Source organism: Heloderma suspectum, chromosome 3, assembly GCF_057233095.1.
Source record: "Heloderma suspectum isolate Gila_16-S chromosome 3, 16-S_ref, whole genome shotgun sequence".
Lineage (NCBI taxonomy): Eukaryota > Metazoa > Chordata > Lepidosauria > Squamata > Helodermatidae > Heloderma > Heloderma suspectum.
This window is the reverse complement of record NC_139460.1, coordinates 324,670,291-324,695,631: the sequence shown is the minus strand read 5'-3', so window position 1 is coordinate 324,695,631 and position 25,341 is coordinate 324,670,291. Positions and strand designations below refer to the sequence as shown.

At 46.8% G+C, this 25,341-nt stretch overlaps 1 protein-coding gene across 6 annotated transcripts in view; it reads left to right on the top strand.

Moving 5' to 3' along the window:
- ARMC9 (armadillo repeat containing 9) overlaps window positions 1-25,341 on the top strand; it is a 144,014-nt gene that overhangs the window by 66,762 nt on the left and 51,911 nt on the right. For all 6 annotated transcript variants that reach the window (XM_084847731.1, XM_084847730.1, XM_084847733.1 and 3 more), the window contains 6 exons: window positions 1,420-1,543; window positions 8,426-8,565; window positions 9,026-9,102; window positions 16,336-16,410; window positions 22,369-22,459; window positions 23,447-23,505. In XM_084847731.1, coding sequence (XP_084703857.1) covers window positions 1,420-1,543; window positions 8,426-8,565; window positions 9,026-9,102; window positions 16,336-16,410; window positions 22,369-22,459; window positions 23,447-23,505 — 566 coding nt within the window. The remainder of the gene's footprint in view (window positions 1-1,419; window positions 1,544-8,425; window positions 8,566-9,025; window positions 9,103-16,335; window positions 16,411-22,368; window positions 22,460-23,446; window positions 23,506-25,341) is intronic.

Here is a 25,341-nt window from a genome sequence, read left to right as displayed (position 1 = left end):
TTTCTTGTTGGTCAAAAATATTCCAGTCAGATCTCTCTCTAGTCTTGGTTTCAGCCTCCTAAAATAGGAATACACTCTCTCTCGCACGCACACACTTATGCTATCAACACTCGTAATGGTTACATGGCCGATAAGTTGTATTAAATAATCAACAAGGCAGTTATGCCATAACAGTTTCGCTTAGAATAAAGATGAGTAAGGGGAGACATGATAGAGGTGTACAAAATTATATATGATATGGAGCATGTGGATGAGGAGACATTTTTCTCCCTCTCATAATATTAGAACCCAGGGTCATTTGCTACTGCAAGATGCAGTGATGGCCACCACCTTGGATGGCTTTAAAAGGGGGTTAGACAAATTCTTGGAGGAGAAGGCTATCCATGGCTACTAATCTTGATGGCCCTATGCTGCCTCCAGTATCAGGGGCAGTATGCCTATGTACATCAGTTGCTGGGGAACATGGACGGGAGGATGCTGTTGCACTCATGCCCTGCTGGTGGGCTTCCCACAGGAAGCTGGTTGGCCATTATTTGAACAGAATGCTGGCTAGTTTGACATTTTCTCTGATCCAGCATGGCTCCTCTTATATTCTTAATATTTTTATTATTTCAACCATCATACATAAATTTGAGAGCAAGCTTTTAAATCAGATTAGGGTTTCCAAGCAAACAAAGGGTGGAAAATTCTATGCTTGTTGAGTTACAACTGGATTTGCCTTGGCTTTTATTTATCTCTTTATTTATTGCATTTTTATATGGCCTTTCCGCCAATTCACTCCTGGTGGTTTGCATTTTTAAATAATGATTTACATATTATAGAAGGGAAATGTGACAGGAAGGGAAGAGGAAAATAAGCAAATCCAGGTACCATGGCCACTGAACAAAACAGTTCTGGGAGGAGAAGCACCACATGGCGGTTGGCCCTCGCAAGACCAATGGCAGGGATCTCACTGTCTCACCTCTGCCTCTGATACAGCCAGGTGGAACAGCTACGAATGGAGACAGTTATTAGAAGGGAATAGAGAAATGGCACATGGTTTCAGCCAAGCCGAAGGAGGCCTCTCTGTCTTTCCCCCCGATGCAGCCCGGTGGAATGGCAGTGGATGGACTCGGTTCTGGGAGAAGAGCCAAACGGCAGTTGCATCTGTCCAGGCCAACAGAGGGGTGTTGCCATCTCACCGCTCTCTGTGATGCAGCCAGGTTCTCCTCAAGTTTTTGTTGCAGAAATGGTACCCTCTAGAATTACTGCAGGGGGTGGGGGGGAAATCAAGATCTAAGAAGAAATTCATCAAGCCAATATAAGAATTTGGAATGAATCTTGAAAGAATCTAGTAGAAACTTTCTAAAGAGCAGGGAGGAGGCCTGTTCCTTTCCCAAGCTGCTCCCCCAGTTTCATTCTTCTCCTTGTTTGTCCCAGGTCGACTCTACCTTTCCCAGAATCCCCGGTTGCTCCGCATGCTGGAAGAAAGGTTGAAAGCCGAAGACAAGTATTCCCTTACCCGAGAGAACGTCCTGGGGGCTTTGCAGAAACTCAGTCTCAGGTGATGAAAGCAGTGGGGCCCTGCTGACAGCAGGAAAGGGAATTCAGGCTTGTTGGGTTGTGTTCAGGGACGAAAGAAGAGCACTTGATTTTCATATAGTTATCATCAGAACCTTCCAGAGCTGATGACAGGACTGTCACTTAGAGCTGGAGGAAGAAGAGAATTCAGAAGGAGCTTGGCTAGCTAAGCTGACCCTTCCCCCCACCTCCCGCTCAACTGTTATCATACTCTATGGATGCATCTCTAGATCACATCTTGTGCTTCATAAGCACCTTTAATTGATCAGTATCCATTATCTTTAAAGACCTAACAAATCCAGAGACATTAGGTGATGCAAATTTGTGCGCCGAATGGTTTTCCTCAGGGCAGGAAGGGATTGGGTTTGTTGTCTTCACAAAAATGATGAGGAGTGGACTTTGCAGAGAATGGGCAGGAGCCGGGGGGGTTGGGCTGGCCCAGTTCAGCGGTGGCCCGGCCGTGGAGCACCTCCTCAGGTGCTGCGTCTTGCATGCCATTTAAGGGCAGCAGGGTGGGGGCAGATAGATCTGACCCTGGGAGGGAATAATCCACTGGGAAGTTCTTGTACACAACCCTTCTTGAAATAAAAGGGCGCTCTGCACGTGGGGGGAAGCAGCCTGTGCCCCATCTTAGCTAGCATGTGTGGCGGTTGCCACTTGGACTTCCCACCACAAACACTGCAGGGGAGTTGTAAATTGTGCAAAACCCCTTACCCTTGGCTTCTAAAAAAACCTACTCATGCCACGCAAGGGCATTTTCACAAAGTTAATGTTGAGTTCACAGTTTAAGATTCCTTAGTGCAGAATCTAGGATTCCAGCGAGAGGGAAGGATTTTAAAAGTTTTGGGGCTGTGTATGAATGAGTGAAGGACCGCAGTGGCTTAGTGGTTAAGATGCTGAACTGCAGACCGGAAGGTCGGCAGGACAGCAGTTCGAGACCCAAGTGCCACGTGACGGAGTGAGCACCTGTCTTCAGTCCCAGCTCCTGCCAACCTAGCAGTTCGAAAGCAAGAAATTGCAAGTAGATAAATAGGTACCGCTTCGGCGGGAAAGGTAACAGCATTCCGTGCACCTCGGTGTTCAGTCATGCCGGCCACATGACCACGGAAGCGTCTTCAGACAGCGCTGGCTCTTCGGCTTAGAAATGGAGATGAGCACCACCCCCTAGAGTCGGACACAACTGGCTGGGGACACTTACTTTTTACTTATGAATGAGTCTGGGTTTGGATTTCCTTTCACCTTTCCTTTTGGGATCTTACCCCGTTTTCAAACAATGGCAGAGGAGTCTGCAAATAGGCCTATGCAAGGTAATGGCTTTCTGGTAGAATACCTGGAAAAATAGAACCGAACTGGATCCCAAGAACCAAGCATCTAAGAACATAAGAAGAGCCAGCCAGATACCTCTGGGAAGCCCAGGGGCTGGGCTTCCAGGCAAGAACTGTCTTTCTTGCTGCTCCCCAACAATTGGCATTTAGTGGCACGGCAGGCTACCTCTGAGCCCAGGGTCTGCATGTGGCCATCTTGACTAATGGCCTTCAATAGACTTGCCCTCCATGAATGTGTGTAGTCCACTCCCTCTCTATTTATTTTTAAATATAAAAAGACAAAAATTATGTACGATGAGTCACAAATACACTATCCATCCATCCATCCTTCCATCCATCCATCCATCCATCCATCCAAAAAACAAATAACAATCTTGTGTGTGTGTGTGTGTGTGTGTGTTTATTGCAATTTCAAATCAATTACTTACCAAACCATAATGAAAAACTAATCAGGGCAGATATCATTACTACGCTTATCATTCCAAAAACGGAGAAATAAGCACCATTTCTCAGTTAGTTGCCTTTCATATGCTCCTGCAAGCAGATATGTTAATTTCATCGTTCCAGCAGTATCCTAGATTCTAAATAAACAATCAGGAATGGGAGAAGTGATAGCTTTTTTCGAATAATAAATTATTAACATTTTTGCTGCCTCTACCACATTAGTAATCACTACAAAGTTAGTCATCATTAGTCATGATTTAGACATTAGTCCTCTCAACACATCCATCCAAATGATTTAAAAGAACTCACAAAGTATTCTTAGGGATTACATGGTAATTTGCTCTGTATCACATAGTATCAATTACTAGTATTTCCTGATTACATTACAGCCCAAGTATATAATTTGCATGAGCTTTTTCACAGTACTAACGGTTTATCATAAGACAGCTTATAAATAGGTTTTAATTTAGAAGGGGTTAAGTACCATTGATGTAATGTTTTATAAACCTCTCGACAGCCTGCTGTGAACAATTTGCTCAGTGCTTTGCAGACAAAATTGCTTGGATCTGCTCTGACTTGGATGCTATATTGATACAATCCCAGTGGATGTAACTTTGGCCCCTGCTTGTCCAGTGTTGTTGGATACTTTTCAATTTGTACAGCCTGAGGATGTGAACAGGATCCTGGGAGAGGTGAGAGCCACCATGTGTGTTGTAGATCCTTGCCCTTCCTGGCTCATAAAAGCAGCCAGAGGTGGACTAGTTGAGTGGGTAAGGGGAGTAATTAATGCCTCCCTTAGTCAAGGCAGAGTTCCAGCCTGCCTGAAGGAGACAGTGGTGAGACCTTTGTTGAAAAAGCCCATCCTGAACCCCATCTTATTAGATAATTATCAGCCAGTCTCCAATATTCCATTTCTGGGCAAGATATTGGAGTGCGTGGTGGCCTCCCAACTCCAGGGATTGCTGGATGAGACTGATTATCTAGATCCATTTCAGTCTGGCTTCAGACCCAGTTATGGGACAGAAACAGCTTTGGTCGCCTTGGTGGATGACCTACGCCGGGAACTAGACAGGGGGAGTGTGTCCCTGTTGGTTCTGCTGGACCTCTCAGCGGCTTTCGATGCCATCAACCATGGTATCCTTCTGGGCTGCCTCACTGGGATGGGACTTGGAGGCACTGTTTTGCAGTGGTTCCATTCCTTCTTGGAGGGGCGGACCCAGAAGGTGGTGCTGGGGGACCTCTGTTCAGCTCCCTGGCCATTGGCTTGTGGAGTCCCTCAGGGTTCTGTTCTGTCCCCCATGCTATTTAACATATGCATGAAACCACTGGGGGAGGTTGTCCGGAGTTTTGGGGTTCGGTGTCACCAGTACGCTGATGACACCCAACTCTACTTTTCCTTTCCATCTAATTCCATCAAGGAAACTGTTGGGGTGCTGAACCGGTGTCTGTCAGCAGTAATGGACTGGATGAGGGCAAACAAATTGAAGCTTAATCCAGATGAGACAGAGGTGCTCCTGGTCAGTCGAAAGGTAGATCAGGGAATAAGGAATCAGCTTGTGCTATAGACACCCTGAAGACACAGGTTCGCAGCTTGGGTGTACTTCTGGATTCAGCCCTGAGCCTGGATGCCCAGGTCTCAGCGGTGGCCAGGAGTGCATTTGCACAGTTAAAGCGAGTGCGCCAGCTGCGCCCGTTCCTTGAGATGTCTGACTTGGCCACAGTGGCACATGCCTTAGTTACATCCCGTTTGGATTACTGTAACGCACTCTATTTGGGGCTGCCTCAGAAGAGTGTTCGGAAACTTCAGCTGGTTCAAAGAACTGCGGCCAGACTGCTGACTGGGGCTGGTTACAGGGAGCATACAACTCCCCTGTTAAAACAGCTTCACTGGCTCCCGGTCTGTTTCCGGGCACAATTCAAAGTGCTGATCATGTCCTATAAAGCCCTATACGGCTCGGGTCCAGGTTATCTGAAAGACCGTATTCTCCCTTATGAGCCTACTCATGCCCTGAGATCTTCAGGGGAAGCCCTTCTCGCTGTCCCACCATCACAGGTATGCCTGGTGGGAACATGGGAGAGGGCCTTCTTGGTGGCTGCCCCAAGGCTCTGGAACTCCTTTCCCAGGGAGGCAAGAGTGGCACCCTCCTTGATATACTTTTGTAGGCATGTAAAAACTTTTTTGTTCCAGCAGGCCTTTGGGGATAACTAGTCTGGACCTGTGAAAATGTGATGGATGGATACTATTTTTCTTGTTGTCTTTTAATGTTTTCATATTAAACATTAAATATGGTGGGGGAGATATATGTATGTATGTATGTATATATTCTCCTCAAATTCATTGTAATTAGATTTCTGCCCTCGTTCTCTTCCAACTAATGCCATGCTTGATCTAGAACTGTGATGCCTAAGATCTTTCTCCCATTTCTTCAGATATGGCCATGGTTATTGCAATCATAGTTCCTTAAGGGTTGAATATATTTTACTAATCAACCATTTTTCACAGGCCCACTTCAGATGGCTTCTATATTGCACCATATTTCTTAGTCAAAACTATGAACAAATGTCTCATTCGATTAACCTTTCCAGTTCCACAGTTACTTACAATTTATGCATACTTACAATTTATGAGGTTGCCTGTGGGCTGCCCTTTAGTTTTTTTGCTTTCTCTTTTAGCCTACTTGAGGCATTGTGTGGGAGAAAAAGATGGCTGCCCCCATCAGTACAGGGGACAGCCATCTTTTTTTGTATGCAGTTACCCAGGATATCCAGCATAATGACGTACACCTACTTCCTGGAGCATTTTCACAAGCATTTTCAAGCCGTGTAGCAGGCACCACACTTTCTGGCTTCTCCAAGCAGCTTGAACTTGTAAAACAGAAAGAAAGAAAAATAAAAGGCAGCCTTCACACCACTTCATAAGTACTTAAACATTTAAATTTTTTTCAGTTCAGTTGCAGTTAAACTGCAGATTTTTTTAGGATTTTTCTTAAAAATCCACACTGAGATGGGACGGATTTGACCTAATGATGAACACATGTGAAACAAGCACGAACAGGATCAAGTCTATTTTGTCCATCCTTCACAATAACATGAATAAAAACAGAACGAAACAGGCAACAACAAGATGTAAGGGCTAAAAAATCTTTATAATGTACTGCTATAGGCTCTCTTTACATTTTGGCCACTTGTAGGAATGTGAAAGCCATGAAGTAGACATATGGGCATTTCAACAACCTAAGAAGTCCCACTGAAAAAGCTCTGCCGTGTGTGCCCATCCACCGTACTTGAGAGAGCAGGGGGGATAATTCACAGGGCCTCAGATGCTAACCAAAGCACACAAGCAGGTTTATACAGAAAGAGGTGGTCCATAAGGTATTCTGGTCCCAGATTGTTTTAAGTCTTAAAGGTTAAGACCAGCACCTTGAATTGGACTTGAAAGTACAATGGCAACTGGTATACCTGAAACAGCACAGAAGTGATAAGATCAGAATGCCCGGTTCCTGACAATAATTTGGCTGCTGTATTCTGCACCAGTTGGAGCTTCTGAACCGAGAACATGTTGTGATAATCCATACTGGATGTAACTAAGGAATGAAAGAATGTCCACATTTTGAATAACTGCAGCTGAATGGCTCTCAGCTTCCTCCTTCATTCCTTGTGAAAAATATGTTGAGTCATACACACTTTCAGATTATAGTGAGTTTTGAGGTCTTTGTAATTGGCAAAAGAGTGTCAGTTGAGGACCCTTAATACAAACTGGGCAAGAAAGCATTAAATAAGCCAAGTGTCTGGTGAAAGGAGCAAATAGGCTCAGGCAGTATTGACTATCCCATTAAAAGCCTCTAGGAGCCATAAATGCATCACTTTATTAGCTCTTTTTATGGGCTATGGTTTATTTTTACATTTGAAGAAAGGGCGTTAGAGGTACAGAGACATCAAAAGGTGATGGAATTTCTCAATAAACCCAGTGAAATATTAACTGAGTTGCTCTCAGAAACACTATTTGTTGCTCCACTATCTAAACACAACCATCTTCTCATCTCTTCCGGGCTCTGGTTTCCTTCCCCTTGGCCAGATAATTGACTTAGGGACTTTTCACGGGACTATTTTGTCCACAACGAACGCATCACAAGTTGACGTTTCCCACAGTTAGCAGGCTGAGCTGTCTTATGAAATTCTTCTGTGTGTGATGGGATTGCAGCATGCCACACATGAGTTTTTGAAGGTTTTTCCAGGACATGGTCACTTGCAAATTCTCATCAGAGGCAAGCTGAGCTTTCAGGTTCCATCAAAGGCAGGAAAGTGGAGAGAGACCGCTGTCACCCATAGGCCTTAATCCAGCCAGAATATCTCCTGTGCAAGCCCCACTGAAATGAACAGGAGGTGGGGAAGAGAACAGGAGTTCCTTGCGAGCTCTTGTTCATTTCAGTGAGGCTTGTTCCGGAGAATGCCTGTCTGGATAGCACTTCAGGTTAATCCATGGGACAGATTCCATCTGAGTCTTCCACCTCAAGCGCCTGTGGTCTTGGGCCGGCTCTGGAACTCATTAGGTACTGGAGCCTCTGCTGAGACGTCTTCCTAAAATTTCATGCAAAATCGACTTGTGGCAAGCCACCTGTCTAAGAAAGATGGCACAACGTTGCATTGCTCAGGGAAGCATATCCTTGCCAGGAGCCTCTCTTCTTCATTTGCCCTTTTGTATCCTGTCCTTCCCCCCAAGGAGCTCACAGTGGATTTTGTAGCGTTATCCCATTTTAACCCCACAAGAACTTTGCATGTTAGTCATGCACTTTGTCATAACCAGAGTAGTCAGAAAGCTTCCTGTCTGTGCTGAAGCATCCACCGAGTTTTGGATTGATGTTATAGTCCAACCTCCCCCAACCTGGAGCCCTCCAGTTGTTTTGTACCACAACTCCTATTAGCAGTGGCCATGCTGTCTGAGGCTCATGGGAGTTGTAATCCAACACATCTAGAGGGTGTCTGGTTGGGGGAGGCTGCCATAGTCCTTTAAACCTGAAGTCAGACTGTCACTTTTCTTTGATACCTTTCTAGTTGGTCATCAAATGAATGCTTCTGTTGCTGTGTTTGGATTCCAGGCGGGCTTTGCAGTCAGCTATGATCAAGGATGGGCTCATAGTGTGGCTGGTGGATGCCCTAAAGGATACAGACTGCATGTCGGATTACACCTTGGCCTACTCGGTTGCCTTGCTCATGAACCTCTGCCTTCGGAGCTCAGGTATCTAGCATAGTACAGTTTGCATCAGAAAAAAGAGCATGCATGCAAAGCTTGACATAACACTTGGCTGATGTCATTGAGGTGGTTTTTGCACATTTTCCTTGTAGTGAATGGAGGCAGATGGTCCCTCTGCTTCCGAAGTCTAATTTTATTCCTAATCACATGACTGAAGGTTTAGCTGCAGCCTTTCAAGGCTTGGCTGGCTTATCATTTTCTAATTAGATTGTTGCGAGCCTGCCCTATGTCAGGCTGGGGTAATGAAGTGGCTTCCTCAGAACCAGCAGAAACTTTCCATGCCCATTTTTCAAGTGGTCACTGGCTATTCAGTTAATAGCTATTATTTGCTGTTAACAGCTATTCTAGATAAGACTGAGATGTTGATGGTGGATGGCTCTTCTAAATTTAGAGAGCTTACCTTTGTCTCCTTGGAATCCTATGTCTTTGTTTTGAACCTCCACAGGGAAGAAAATGTGTGTGAAAATTGCAAACGAGATACTCAAAGTTCTCTCAGATCTCCTCGGCCATGAGAACCATGAGGTACTTTCATAGTTAATATGTGCAGGTATTGAAAAGGGAGTAGACAAAGATGTAGCAGCCTTTAGAAATGAAAACGGAACATGTTTTATTTATTCCAAATAAAGTCCTGGATGTTTGTCACTTGATGGCCAGTTGACGTTTTTCATCTTGTAAAATCTTCTGGACTCCACAAATGCGCTCTCCATCCCCCCCCCCCATCCCTCCTTAAAATTTCCCAAATGGTAAGAGAAAAAAGAACGTCTGACAGCTGTGTCATTATAATCAAGCCCATTTGGATTTCAGACTGCCATTCCCTGGGATTATTTTAAAGTCCTTGAAAAGTATTTCTTTGAACTTCAATTGGATCCTGAAACAACACTGTCATGATATCCCCCTGCAGATACCCACATGTGGCACTCCTGATTCCAGATATCAGCATCTGGAGAAGTCGGGGCATGCAGTCATCCACTTCCATATGTTTGGAGGGCAATTTGCAAACTGAAAGTGCTATATTAAGAACAGCTCTGAAATATGTCTATAGTGCATTATTGACTAAGCTCAGTAATGGACTTGATTAGGATGAATATCTTTAAGATTAATCCAGATAAGACAGATGATTATGGTGGGGGACTCAGTGGACTAGTTAGCTGGGGAAATACATGTCCTGGATGGGGTCACACACTGTTAATGGACAGATTCATAGTTCAGGGGTACCCTTGGACCCAGCAGTGTGCCTGAATGACCAGGTGGCAGCTATGATTTAGAATGGCTTTGGCCACCTTCAGTTGGTTTGCCAACTTTACCCACTGCTGGAAGATAGAGATCTTGCTACTGTCATTCATGCCTTGGTGATTCCTGTATTACATTACTGTAACTTGCTTTACATGGTGCTGCTCTTGAAGACAATCCAGAAACTTGAACTGGTTCATAATTCAGTTGCCCAGCTGCTGACAGGTGTAAGCTGGCATGTTATTGATATGCCTATTCGAAAACAATTTAATTGGCTTCCAGTCCCAGTATCCTACTGCAGAGGTGGGGAACCTGTGGCCCTCCAGATGATTCTGGACTACAACTTTCACATCTGTGACCACTGGCTATGCTGGCTGGGGCTGATGGGATTTGGAGTCTAACAACATCTCAGGGGGGGCAGGTTCCCCACCCCTGGCCTACTACAACTAAACCTAAGTACATGTCAGTGAAATTAGCACATATTCTTCCTTTTTTTACCCCTTCGTCTGTTGCCTTTCTTGTGTCCGTTTCAGACTGCAATGCCTTTGGGGAACCTGTTCCCTCATCCTTTGTAAAGTGCCATTTACTTAGGTGGTGCTGTCCTAAACAAATACACGATATTCATGGACCCAATTCAAGGTGCTGGTTTTGACCTTAAAGCCCTACAGGGAAGTAGCTCCTGAATATCTCAACAAGTATCTCCCACCACCACCCCTGGATTTTAGATCAGCCAGTATACTTTCCTTTTGGATGCTAGGTCATCATCAAGGGCTTTCTCAGTGGGAGGCCCAGATCTGTGGAATATCCTCTCCCAGGAATGTTTAGTGGTAATCTACCTCACTTTTGGAGACAGGATAATTTAAAAAAAAATGCTACACCTTTTGGACCTAAACTCGTAACATCGTTGGCTATTGCCCTTGCTTGATTATTAAAACGTTTGCATCCCACCTTTTATTTTAAAATAAAACAACCAAGGCAGCTTGCATGAACAATTTAAAATCAGCCATATAAAACATAAAAGCAGACAAGAAGCAACAGATAAAAACAAGCCATTGGAAAAAATAGGGGGGTACCCAACATAATGCATTAATCTACTGGTTAAGCCAAAGGCTTGCCAGTTCAGGGAAACTCTTTTGTGCCAAAATGCCAATAGGGAGGGTCTGGACAGCTCTCCTGGGGCAAAGAGTTTCAGGTCCTGGGTCCAAACAGAGAGAAGGCCCTCTCCTGCATTCCCACCAAACACACACACAGATGATGGCAGGATGTGCCGGAGGGCCTCCATGTATGGTTTTACAGATAAAGGCCCCCGCTTTAAATTGATCCAGAAAACACCGTATCTCTTGTACGTTGTTAACTTTTATGTTTTTATGATTAACTTTATGTACGCTGCTTGGAGAAAATGTAAATATTCTAACTAAAATAAATAGTTCAACTGATATGCAGGTGATGCGATGCGCATGATACAGAACTCCAAAAAACAAAAAGAAAATGACCACCAGTGACTGAAGCTGGTGTTTTACACTGAAATGTTTCACATTTTTAAATCTGTGTGTGTGTGTGTGTGTATATATTTGTTGTTGTTGTTCAGTCGTGTCCGACTCTTCGTGACCCCATGGACCATAGCACGCCAGGCCTTCCTGTCCTCCACTCTCTCCCGGAGTGTGCTCAAGTTCATATTCATTGCAATTATTATTTACATAATTTATATATTATTTTTAAGCTATAAAATTTATATACTGGATGCGCTACTGGTGGTAGTTTATAATTATTTTTAAATAAACAGTGTGTTCTTCAGAGTACTTCATATGCATCCTTACAATGTAAGGTAGGTCAAGCTTATCTCCCCCCCCCATATTGCAGTTTGGGGACAGAGGCTGAAAGGTATTGACTTGCCTAAGTTCTCCTACTGAGTTCACAGCAAAGGTGCAATGTAACCTGGAGACTTCCTGGCTCGTATAATACGCTCTTAGCCACTATACAACATAGTCAGATGGGGGAAATTGGTGGAGGTGCAGGGTGGTGTAAGACAGGCATTGCTGAAGAAATTATTCTCAAGGAGCAATGGGACAGAGGTGTAGGAGGATGGTCATGGTGGCTGAGCACCACAACAGTGCAGGAGAAACGACCATGAACACCAGCGATGGCTGGGACCATGTGACACCAGAGGAGACTCTCAGAGCAGTGGAGGGGGTGAGTAATGATTCTTCCCCTCCCTCCTCCAATTTGCCAAACTTGAATGGGGACAGGGCTCATCCCGAGTTTCTACAGTGGGTGCAAGCCCTAGTCCTCAAGGAGGGAAGACCTGGGATGGGGGCTGACAGGGCATCCTCCACCAGGCATCCACCTCCCCCCAAAAGAAACCCCATAAGGGGGGAAAAAAGCACAAACCTAGTTGCCGCAGATCAAGGCCTAAGCACAAAAGGGGACACAGATCCCCCTCTTCCTCATCTAGACGTCCATCCTCTAGACGATCCTTGGCATCTGAATCGAGGCCATGATTTAGCAAGGAAAAAATGGAAGGGAATGTGCACAAAGACAGAACAAGGGCCATCAGACTCACAGGGTAAGACACCTGCTCCCAGCTCCAGGGCACACAAGCTTAAGTCCCCCTCCCTTCAGGTGGCCCACAACAGAGCAGTCTCCAGGGCACTTTCACAGCTTTCTCCAGATGCATCAGATGCCCAGTCTGGCTCTGATTCCAAGGAATAGGGTGAACTATCAGAAGAGGATTTAACACAGGTGACTCCCAAGGTCAACAGGCTTCTCCAGCCAGAGCTGTTTCCAATATTGACGCTTTCTACCTCCAAGAAGGAAGACAATAATGCCCAGGTTCAATCTAATTTTCATCCCTCCAGACCCACTGGCAGATCACGAGGATTCTCAGGGTCCAAGGCTAAGGGCCACGCAGCAAGGAGACATACAAAAAGCAGTATCAGACAGCAAGCACGTCGACAAGCATGGCCAAAGGGTCGAGGAAGCCATCTTCCTGATGCCAAGCCACATGACTCCCAAGGACCAACAGAGGGCAGACTTCTACAGTTTGCCCATCAATGGTCAGTCACAACAACAGATGCTTGGGTCTTGGGGTCAGTCTTCCAGGGTTATGCCTCAGAGTTTGCCTGTCATCCCAGGAACACATTTTGGATTACTCCAAAGTCCAAAAATCCCACAAAGCACCGCATGTTTAAAACAGCTATCCAGCACCTGTTGGACATCCAAGCCATTGAACTGGTTCCACAGGAATGGGAACGATTGCGGACTACCCCAATTTTCTTTGGTTCCCAAGAAAAATTGGGATGTCAGAGCCATTTTGGATTTAAAACGACTTAAGAAATTAATCCAGAAAAGCCACTTCAAGATGGAACCTCTGAAGCCAATAGTAGCTGCCCTGAACCAAAGATGACTCTCTGGCATCAATAGACCTCTCCAAGGCCTGTTTACATATGCCAATCAGGCCCAGTCATCGGAGGTCCTTTGATTTGTATACCATCACAAACACTACCAATACAGGGCGATGCCCTTCAGGTTGATGTCTGCACTATGGGTATTTACAAAAATGTTGGCACCATTAGTGGCTCCCTTAAGACAGATGGGAATTTACCTGTATCCATACTTAGACGATATACTTGTCTGATCTGTGACCAAAGAGAAAGGGATCAAGGACGCTCAGACTACTTTGGACACAGCTTCATTGCAAACGTATAGAAGAGCTTGTTCAAACCAAGACAGTGTCTGGAACACCTGGGGGTGATCCTGGTCACAAAAGTGCATGGGATGTTTCTCACAGAGGAAAGGAAGAGCAAAATCTTTCAGATGGTGGCAAAAACAGTACAGGTCAAACAACTGGATCTGATGTCTCTGGCTCAGCTGTTAGGTTTAATGGTGTCCTGCCAGGAGATGGTCAACTGGTCACACATGACCCCTGCAACGATGACTTCATCCTTTCCAGCCTCACATAGCACTCCAAGACCACTTCATGTGGTTTTAATGTTCTATATATTTTAAATTGTTTTATTGTGTGTTGTTTGGTTTTAGTTTTTGTGAACCACCCAGAGAGCTTCGGCTATTGGGCGGTATAGAAATAAATAAATAAATAAATAATGTTAGAGATTCTGACAGCTATATAGCTGTCATTACAATGGTGGCTGCACCCCTCCTGGCTGGAATGCGGTATGTCATTGGCAAACCCCAACAGAGTCATCATCACCACAGACACCATCCTGTTCACCTTGGGGCCCTGTTTGGGGTCTCATGTGACACAAGGAACCTGGTCAGTGACAGAGGTGAAGAAGAGCATAAATCTTCTGGAACTCAGAGCTACCAAGCTGGCTCTCTTGGAATTCCAGGACAACATATGGGACCTCCATGTTCTGGTGAGGACGGACAATGTAACTGCAGAATTGCCTGCGAACCGACAGGGGGTATCAGATTGGTGACGTTAACATCTAGAAGTGTGTGCGATAATGACTTGGGCAGAAAAGAACCTGGCTTCAATTGGGCAAGCATCCAGCAGAGAAATCCAACCATCTAGCCAACTGGCTCAACCATGAAGTAGCGCAAGTGCTTTACCCAGAGGTGTTTCAGCAGATCACTCATCGATTCTGTTTGCCATGCCATGGAATGCACAACTTCTTCGGTTCATTACGAGGGATCCATGTCCAGAAGCCATAGGAAACAACACTCTTGCGACACCAGGGTCTCTGGGGCTCCTTTCTGCCTTTCTGCCCCTGCCCTTGCTTCAAAGGGTGCTCCACTGAAACAGATAGTTGGGTGCAGAGGTGATTCTGTTGGTACCATGTTGGCCAAGGAGACCTTGGTTTCCAGACCTTGTCAATATGTCATTACAGCAGGGCTGGAGGCTTCCCAACAGGGTCAACCTGCTGACCCAGGGAACAGCCTCACATGTTTCATCTGACAGCCTGGAGGCTAAGTGGCAACGGTTAGGGGGGCTGGGCTATTCCCAGGGCGTCCTTGCTACTGTTCTGGCCCTGTGTAAGCCAGAACAGTACTAAGCATTTCTATGAAAGCATTCCTGTCATGGTGTAATCACAACGGAAAGAATCCTGAGGAGGAACAGGGTCAGGATATCCTGGATTTCCTACAGGCCAGTCTAGCAAAAGGGCTGAGCATGAACACCCTGAAACAGGAGGCAGCAACCCTGAATAGTGTTTTGAGGTGTAGAGGCGGAGTGGGTCTGTCTTCCCATCCTCATGTTCACTGATTCCTAAAAGGGGCGTTGTTGTTGTGTCCTCCAACCATACGTAGGTTTTCTTCATGAAACTTAAATTGAGTTCTTCCAGCACTTACGGGGACACCGTTTGAGGCTATGGGTGAAATCCCTCTTAGAGTGCTCACCCTGAAAACATTTTTTCTAGTGGCCATGACATCTGCACAGAGCTGGGGGCATTGTCCTCTAATCCACATTTATGTGTTTTCCACAATGACAAGGTGGTCCTCACCTTGATTCATCTTTTATTCCCAAGATAAATTCAGTTTTCCATAGGTCTCAGGAGGTGGTTCTACCATCTTCCTGCCCCAAGCCAAAACATCAGCAGGAAAAGAGTTGTCATATCGTCAGAGTTAGAACAGCTGTTCTATGTGCAGCTGTTTGGACAGGACAGCTGCACATAGGAAGTTTGAATTATTGTGTCCTTTATGGATGCATCCCTTGGCAAGAAGGTGTCAGGGACAAGTATTTCCAGATGGCTTAAGGAGTGCATTCACCTGGCATATGTCAGTCTTGGGAAACAGCATCCTCAAGAGGTGACTGCTCATTCTGTCCAGGGTGCAGCTATATCTGCAGTGGGGTAGGTCCTCCATAGAAGACCATATCCATATTTGTAGGGCTGCCACTTGGACCTCTGTTCATCCCTTCTCTAAACACTTTAGGGTTGATAAATACCTTTCTGCTGATGCAGCTTTCAGTAGAAGGATGTTGCAAAGAGTTATGCAGGTTTGAGATTTTTAACTGGACTCCCACCTTGGGATGGCACTGCTCTTGTACATCCCGAAGGATAAAGAAAGATGAATGCCCTCCATGACTCCTGGGAAAAAGGTAATTCTTACCTTGAATTCCTGTTTCCTGGACTTCCAGAGGGCATTCACCCACCTCTTCAGTCCAGTACTTGATATGGGATGGTGTTTTAGGGCTTCTGTTTCTGCCATACATGTGGGGTGGTAGGTAGTTTCCTAGCATTAATTCCTATCTGTGTTGATTGTTTCTGACTTATTGTTAATGTGTTTTGTTGGAAGGAATTATTTTTTGCTAGCATGTTGCCAGGAGTTATAGTGTTAACATAGATTCTGTAGTTTCTTCTTTTTGGAGGTAGTAGGGGTTTTCTGCTTTTCCAGTACTGGTGTGGAGAAGAAGGATATCCCTCCCCTTAGAGCAGATGGCAAGACATTGGCCCTGCCTACTGATGGAAGAGGAGGGACTATCCCGAAAGATAAAGAATGATTAATTCCCTCCTGGAATCCTGGAAGCAGGAATTCATGATAAGAATGTCCTTTTCTCTTCCCTTGCAGATACATCCATATGTGAATGGGGCGCTTTACAGCATCCTTGCTATGCCATCCATACGAGAGGAAGCTCGAGCAATGGTGAGAGTGGCTAGCTGTGGTTTATTTCCTCTCCATACAAAATGGGCCAAATTGGCAGCGATGAAGCCAACTATTTAAAACTTATTCTTTTAAAAATGGCCTTATTTTCAATTACTGTACTTTCATCAGCTGCTCTGGTGCAGGGGTGGGGAGCAGATTTTAGGTGCAAGTCCAAATCGACCCCTACTGGGCCCTCTGCAGGTTGGATGACATCAGTAGGCGTGGCCGTGCCCCACTGATACCATGGGTTGTGGCCACATTTATTGGCATCATCCCCCCCCCCCATTTTGCCTCTCTCCATGGTGAGAGAGGCATGGAGTTCCATGGCCCTCTCAGCATGGAGAAGAGGCTCCGGCAGCAGTGGGAGGAGCAGCAGCTGCTCTTCCCAGCACTGGCCGAGCCCTGAGCCCTGTGTGGCACACATCATCCCCATGAGGGCAGCATGCACTGTGTGAATGGCCTTAGCCCACGTCATTGGTCCCCAGCCAACAGGGGCTGGCTGGAGCTCGTTGACCCACTTCTTTGGATGGGGACTGGCTTTCCCTAATCTGCACCTTCCCCCATAGGGGAGAACATGGGGCAGGCAAAGCATTTAGTGCGCTCCTCCTCCATCCAAGGGGGAGGGGGAGCAGCAAACTGGTTATCTCTGATATGTGAGTGGACATAACAAGGGGATTCCTCTCCCTGCCTCCTCCCCAAGCCTCTGGTAGTCCCCAGGCCAGAGGTGGGGATTTGGGAGAAGAGGGAGTGGGGCCTGCAGATGGAGCCCAAGCCCCTACAGGCCAGCTGAGGAACCTCCCAGGGCTGGATTACACTGATGGGGTGGAGGTTCCCCACCACTGGTTTAGTTTGGATACTTTGTTTCTGGAGCAATCGCATCTCTGGGCCCCTTCATGGGCGTGTTCACACAAACACACGACCCACCCAGCCGAGCGGAGCCAACCGGGCTCTGTGGAGCTGCCACCCAGCAGCACTACAGCAGATGCTCCAGAGAGCCCTGCTGGCCCTGCTTTTCCACTGTGGCACATGCGGGGCTCTCTGGAGCATCCACCACCTGCCTTCTGGCTCGCTCTGAGGATCCCGTCAGAGTGAGTCGATGGGTTCAGGCTCACTCTCTGAAGAGCCGTGCTGGCCATAAAAAGTGGCCAGTGTGGCTCAGCTGGCCAGGCCCACAATGCCTGTCTCTGAGAGGTCCTTCCTGTACTGCAAGTGATCTCCAGGGATGCCCTCTCCCACAGTGCCTGTCTCTGAGGGGTCCTTCTTGTACTGCAAGTGATCTGCAGGGACACCCTCTGCCACAGTGCCTGTCTCTGAGGGGTCCTTCTTGTATTGCAAGTGATCTGCAGGGACACCCTCTGCCACAGTGCCTGTCTCTGAGAGGTCCTTCCTGTACCGCAAGTGATCTCCAGGGACACCATCTGCCACAGTGCCTGTCTCTGAGAGGTCCTTCCTGTACCGCAAGTGATCTGCAGGGACACCCTCTGCCACAGTGCCTGTCTCTGAGAGGTCCTTCCTGTACCACAGGTGATCTCCAGGGACGCCCTCTCCCACAGTGCCTATCTCTGAGAGGTCCTTCCTGTACCGCAGGTGATCTCCAGGGACACCCTCTCCCACAGTGCCTGTTTCTGAGAGGTTCTTCCTGTACCGCAGGTGATCTCCAGGGACACCCTCTCCCACAGTGGTGTCTCTGAGGGGTCCTTCCTGTACTGCAAGTGATCTGCAGGGACACCCTCTCCCACAGTGCCTGTTTCTGAGAGGTCCTTCCTGTACCACAGGTGATCTCCAGGGACGCCCTCTCCCACAGTGCCTGTCTCTGAGGGGTCCTTCTTGTACTGCAAGTGATCTGCAGGGACACCCTCTGCCACAGTGCCTGTCTCTGAGGGGTCCTTCTTGTATTGCAAGTGATCTGCAGGGACACCCTCTGCCACAGTGCCTGTCTCTGAGAGGTCCTTCCTGTACCGCAAGTGATCTCCAGGGACACCATCTGCCACAGTGCCTGTCTCTGAGAGGTCCTTCCTGTACCACAGGTGATCTCCAGGGACGCCCTCTCCCACAGTGCCTATCTCTGAGAGGTCCTTCCTGTACCGCAGGTGATCTCCAGGGACACCCTCTCCCACAGTGCCTGTTTCTGAGAGGTTCTTCCTATACCGCAGGTGATCTCCAGGGACACCCTCTCCCACAGTGGTGTCTCTGAGGGGTCCTTCCTGTACTGCAAGTGATCTGCAGGGACACCCTCTCCCACAGTGCCTGTTTCTGAGAGGTCCTTCCTGTACCACAGGTGATCTCCAGGGACGCCCTCTCCCACAGTGCCTATCTCTGAGAGGTCCTTCCTGTACCGCAGGTGATCTCCAGGGACACCCTCTCCCACAGTGCCTGTTTCTGAGAGGTTCTTCCTGTACCACAGGTGATCTCCAGGGACACCCTGTCCCACAGTGGTGTCTCTGAGGGGTCCTTCCTGTACCGCAAGTGATCTGCAGGGACACCCTCTCCCACAGTGCCTGTTTCTGAGAGGTCCTTCCTGTACCGCAGGTGATCTCCAGGTATACCCTCTCCCACAGTGCCTGTCCCTGAGAGGTCCTTCCTGTACCGCAGGTGATCTGCAGGGACGCCCTCTCCCACAGTGCCTGTCTCTGAGGGGTCCTTCCTGTACCGCAGGTGATCTCCAGGGACGCCCTCTCCCACAGTGCCTGTCTCTGAGAGGTCCTTCCTGTACCGCAGGTGATCTGCAGGGACACCCTGTCCCACAGTGCCTGTCTCTGAGGGGTCCTTCCTGTACTGCAGGTGATCTCCAGGGACACCCTCTCCCACACTGCCTGTCTCTGAGGGGTCCTTCCTGTACCGCAGGTGATCTCCAGGGACACCCTCTCCCACAGTGCCTGTCTCTGAGGGGTCCTTCCTGTACTGCAAGTGATCTTCGGGGACGCCCTCTTCCACAACGCCTGTCTCTGAGGTTTTTATGGCCAACACTGCTCTTCCAAGAGCAACAGCAGTGGTGGCAATGGGGAGATAGCTGGGAGACACGGCAGCAGTGGGGGTTGGGTGGGCATGGCGCAGGCACACATGTCTTCCCCCACCTCAGGTGGCAGGAGAGGCTGCCCTGGCCCTGTATAGAAGCCACTTTCCTATTCTGTGATCCCAGGCTGCTTCGTGCACGCATGAAGGGGGGCTCTTTCTACCCTATGTAATTTCCGTGGTGACTACTTAGTTTGTATTTCATCCACATGTTGAAATTACTTCCAATACTTGATCTCCATTAATATTGGCTCCTCTCTTTCCACCGCTCCCGCTGAGAGTGGCTAACCACTCCCAGCAAGTTAGCTACGCTCAGTGAGATATTTCTGCCCAGAAGGGCTGAAGCACTTAGTCTTGATCCCAGAACTGTCTTCCCTGTCCCTTTAATATTGGATTGCAGATCTACTACAGGTGGATCACCTGTTGATAATAGCCAGCTCTGTCCTAAGCAGGCTTACTTGGAAGTGAGTCCCACTGACTTCAGTGAGACTTACTTCTAAGTACATGGCCACGTTTGCATGCAGCAGTAAGCCAGAATTCCAGAGAATCCTGGCTTGCCATGAATGAGGTGTGTGCTGGACTATGCAGCCCATTTGCTCTCACGGCTCCTCCCACCAGTGGGAGAGGCTAAACTATCCAGAAACTAAAAGCTTAGCATGCCTCCTAAATCAGGGCTCTTGGCTTCTTGCGCTCCTTACAAGCCAGGCGCACGAGGTTTATGAATCCGGGCTTGTTTGCAATTTCAGCCAGTTCTGCCTCAGTGCAAACAGCCACAGTTCTGCTGGGGAAAATGGATAAAGAGCTGCAGGCTCGGCCCAAAGTTGAATTTTGTCCGTTGTTTCATAGGAACAGTTGCAAGGTCAGTGTGGTCCAGGGTGAAACAGTGCCACTCCTTGCAAGGAGTTATCTGTGATAAATTGGGGCCTTAATGGAACTGCAGAGCTTTGTGAGGGAGGGCGTCTATCATCCACTAGCCCTGTAACTGCTCATGATGAATAGGAAGAGGTGATGAATTGCCTTCTGCAGAAATGCTGCTGTCTTTTGGGGAGAAGGTAACAATAACCCACAACTAAATAGCATGACAAAAGCTGGTATCTCTCCTGATTTGTACTGTCTCTCACTCACACACACTCTGTGCCATTGTGCAAAATCCATTTAAGTGTAAAGCTGATGGATGCTTGTGTTCTTGCCTATGATTCCTATCTTATCTACCCTTGCCTATTCTAAAAAGCTATCTCTGAAGACACAGGGTTTTTAAATTGGTGGTTCAAATGGCTTTGTTTTTAAATTGCCAGTCATCATCAGCTTTTTCTATATCACTTGAGGAAAGGCTTGTAATGCTGTTTAGATTACAAGAATCCCCCCTGGAGGAGTTTTGATATCCCATTTACTAGGAAGAGAGCCTTATTACTGGCTGGGCAACTCTAATAGGAAAAAAAATGCAAGCAGAAGTGTTTGTCCATTACAAAACAAGTATCCAAACAGGAACAGTCACTGTGCCAGTATTAGGACCAACTAAAATCACAAAGCAGTCAGCTAGCTTTTGAGGATTTTTCTTCCATTTTGCCTCCTTTATTTGTCTAACATTGAACCTGAGGAAGAGTCTTGTTTGAATGCAGCACATTTTCCCCAGGGTGGGAAATGTCAAACAAAGCAAATGCATGTTTCTGAAGTGAGACATAGGGGTTGTTCACACAACATGCTAACCCACACTCAGTGGTTGAGTGTGGGTTGCTTTGAACTGTGAGTTGTTTGTTGAACCCTGGTCTTGTTTGAATGCAGCACATTTTCCCCAGGGTGGGTTATCATGTTGTCTGAACACAGCCAGGGTGGCTTGTTAACTCAGCAATGTGACTTGTTAACCACCCTAAACAACACAACAACAAACCATGGGTTCTCAAGGTGACTTGTTCAAGAAAATAAGCCACACTGCATGGTTAACAAGCCACCCTGGCTGCATTCAGATAACATGCTAACCCATAGTTCAAAACAACCCAAACTCAGCCACTGAGTGTGGGTTAGTGTGTTGTGTGAACAGCCCCACTATTGGATAGATGGGAAAGTATAGTCACTGAGTTTCCTTCCACACAAAAATCCTCTCCTGGCTACCCCAGGCCCTTTTCATTTCAGTAGTGTAATTTAGGGCAGATGGACCGTTTCGTTGCTGCTATTATTAAACACATGGTAGACAGAAGCCCTTGTTGATCTACTGTGATTTACCAAGGGATCTATCAGTAGATCCAGATTTACCTTCTATTCACACCTGAGGTAGAATGCCCATCGCTTGCAGACAACACATGAAGCTGTGCCAAATGCTGCTGGTTCAGATGTGTGTGTGCTTTATGGCATCTGTTTGTAACTTGCCTTCTGTGTTCTAGTTATCCAATATACACTCAGCATGCACACATCATAATCTTAGGGCTCCTTTCCTTGTCTTATATAAGTGAGATGGGCTGAACATCAGATGGTCTCCTGTTCATCACTGTAAATTTTGTTCTTACTGAATGATGATTCTAGTCCATACAGTCTTGAAGGATCAGGACAGGTAAAATAGCCCCTTACCAATTTCATCTTATTCAACAACTACACTGCTATTTCCACTGTACAGATGGGGAGCTAAGATCAGGAGTGAATACCTGTTGACTGCCCTGCCCTCTCAGTCACAGTGCCTGCCCTGCTCTCGTGCTTCAGTCCAGACAGCCCTGAATCATTCTTTGTTTGCTATAGGTGGCAGAAATACATCTGCTATGGATGCTGTGGACAGCTTCTTTTCCTCAGGGTGAGCCTCTGGTAGGCAGAACAGAGTGTCTGCAGTTGGGTGCAGCTGTTTCATGGCAATGTTCCTTTCTGCAGCCAGACAAACAGTGTGTGTCGCCAGTGAGATGACCCTGTGCTGGGGTCACCCATATGAACCACTGACATAGCTCTGTTTTCCAACCCATCCAGGAAATGGAAGACATTCTGCGGTGCTACATCGAGGAAGGAAATGCCGATATGATCCAACAGATTGAGTTTATTATCAAGCAGCTTAAATCAGGTCAGAAGAACACACAGTTATTATCGAAGCTGTGGATCTGTCACAAAAAGCTTTAAAATGTTTGTATAAAACAAACAAACAAACTTGTGGAAAAGGACAGCAAGAAATGGAGGCAGGCTTGGAATCTTTAAATCAGGAACATCTATGTTCTAGGGTCAATTCACATGACCCTTTTATAGTGCAATGCTAACCATTGTTTACTTAGAAATAAGTCTCATTGATTTCAGTTGGGCTCACTTCCAGGTCAGTGTGCTTAGGTTTGCAGCATGGCAGCTTTTTCCTAAACCTGTTTACTTAGAGGTAAATCCCACTGAATTCAGTGGAACTTACTTGCAAGCACATGTTCTTATACTTGCAGCTTTACAGCATAATCCTAACTGTGCTTACTCATAAGTAAATCCTGCTGATTTCAGTTAGGCTTACTTCCAGATAAGTGCACCCAGGACTACATCTTTAAGTGTAGCGACTGCTTCTCTGTAGCATTTCTGTCCATCATGAGGTAGCTGTGTGATTATTTCAACACATGGCTTGCCTGCAGCTTATGATGTATTTAGCACATCGCTCCTTACCCAGATTTGGAAATTTTGAGGTGGAGTGCCTGAATGCTGCAAGTTGGCCATAAACAAAATACCCCCACAGCCTCTCTGCTGTGGACTGAGCTGCACTGTGACCGGAGTCACAACCTTCTGCCACCTGTCTCTCTGCTGCCACTGTGCCCTCCCCACCCAAACATTACACTTTCACCCAACTCCAGAAGATTGCAAAACCCTTGTGGGCTATTTTTGCCCTGCCCTTCAAACTGGTGAAGATCACTGGGGTGAATACTTCGGAGCTTGAACAGGAAAACTCTGGATCATGCTCAAAGAGCATATGAACACCCGCAGGGTTCAGTCTGCACTAGAAAATGTATTTTTTGGGGGGAAACTGATTGATGAACTGGGAACAAACAGTTATGCCTGTTTTCTCTTACGTTTCTTCTTATTCCAGAAGATCCGCTGGATGATAACGCTGAGTCTGATGATGAGGAGAAGGAAGATAATGACGAAGTAAGTTTTGAGAGCCAGCCACCTGAAAATCCAGACGTTCATAAGCTACCTCCCTCCAACAAACTCATGGTGGTATACATGAGGTTGGGTTATCTTCTCCTCCTTAGCTGCAGGGTTCAGAGGAAGCCTCAGGTTTATCTCGCTTGCCTGGCTCCCCACTTGCCATGATGAGGAGGGTGAGCAGGATGTAGAACTGTCTTTCTGGGCCATTTGCTTGGCTGAGAGAGTGCGACTTTCCCAAGACCATTCTCACTGGGGGCATCATGGGTAAGCAGAATTGGAACCTGGGTTCCCACACTCTTAGGGCAAGAATTGTAGCCGGTATATCCCACTGGCTGTCTTCTTTTTGTATCATGGTGGGTGCATATATTATTGTAGGGGGTGGTTCTTTCCCAGGACTAATATAGGACTTGTCTGTACTAGTCTACTGTGACATTTGTGCTGTTCTTAGGTAAGAGCTGGGATTTTCAAGAACTCAGTGGAGCCAAATTTACCTACTCCATGCTCCCATGTTGCTGTTCAGTAAGCTAGAGTCTTTGCTGTTGCTGCCAATTAGTGTGGTACTGAATATTTGGCAAATTGGATGTTATGGTTGAAACAAGTGAATTCAGTAAGGTAGCATTTTTCCTGGAAACACTGTTTTTTCAAACTTGCTTGACTCAATTGTTTCCCCGCGTTATTACTTCTTCTGTACTCTCCCAACCTCCCACAGTTCTCCTTTCTGAATTAGTCACATGGGTTCTTTCACCCAATCATGAGTCACATTTTGAACAGGATGACATCATGATACTTTGCCAGATACGATGAGGTCACAAGCTGTCAGTAAATGAAATCACAACCCATTAAGCTTGGCTGTGTCACTGAAGGCAACTGAGTTGAGGGCAAGTGTGGGTCATTTCAAATCAATATGTGAACATTTTTGCAAGGAGCACTGAACAGTCAGCAAGAAGGGGAGGTTTTTTGGCATTGCCAAAAGGGTTAACAAAAAATGGGGAGTGCTTTTGGTTCAGTCCTAACCTTTAGGCTTACATTGTTGACATGCCCACCTGTTTTAACTACCAGATGAACCTACAGAGCAGGTTTCAGGGACGATGTGCTGATAAAAACCTTTTGTCTACCTGCTTCCTGCTTGTATTTCTCCACTATTATTTATTTGTTTGTTTATTTGGAAGATTTATACTTCAACGTTGAATCAAATGGTTTTCACGGCCGCTTACAACAGGTTGTCATAATACACACACACAGGTCAGACATACACACAACCCAGCAGCCCTTAGTCCTCTTCCTGATGGATGGGGCTGGAATGCGCTTCTCTTCAGATCTGCAGCCCCAGGCCAATTAGAAGTTGGCACACAGTGTTCTTTCCGGCAGGGAGGGTGAAAGCAACTTCCCTGCAGCTGCTCCTTCTCTGGCCAGTGGAAGGGGCCAGGCTGGTTGCCTCCTCATAGAATCATAGAATCATAGAATAGTAGGGTTGGAAGGGGCCTACAAGGCCATCGAGTCCAACCCCCTGCTCAATGCAGGAATCCAAGTCAGAGCATCCCTGACAAATGGCTGTCCAGCCTCGTCTTGAAGGCCTCCAGTGTGGGAGAGCCCACCACCTCCCCAGGTAATTGGTTCCATTGCCGTATTGCTCTGACACTCAGGAAGTTTTTCCTGATGTTCAGTCGGAATCTGGCTTCCTGTAACTTGAGCCCATTATTCCGTGTCCTGCACTCTGGGATGATCAAGAAGAGATCCTGGCCTTCTTCTCTGTGACAACCTTTCAAGTACTTGAAGAGCGCTATCATATCTCCCCTCAGTCTTCTCTTCTCAAGGCTAAACATGCCCAGTTCT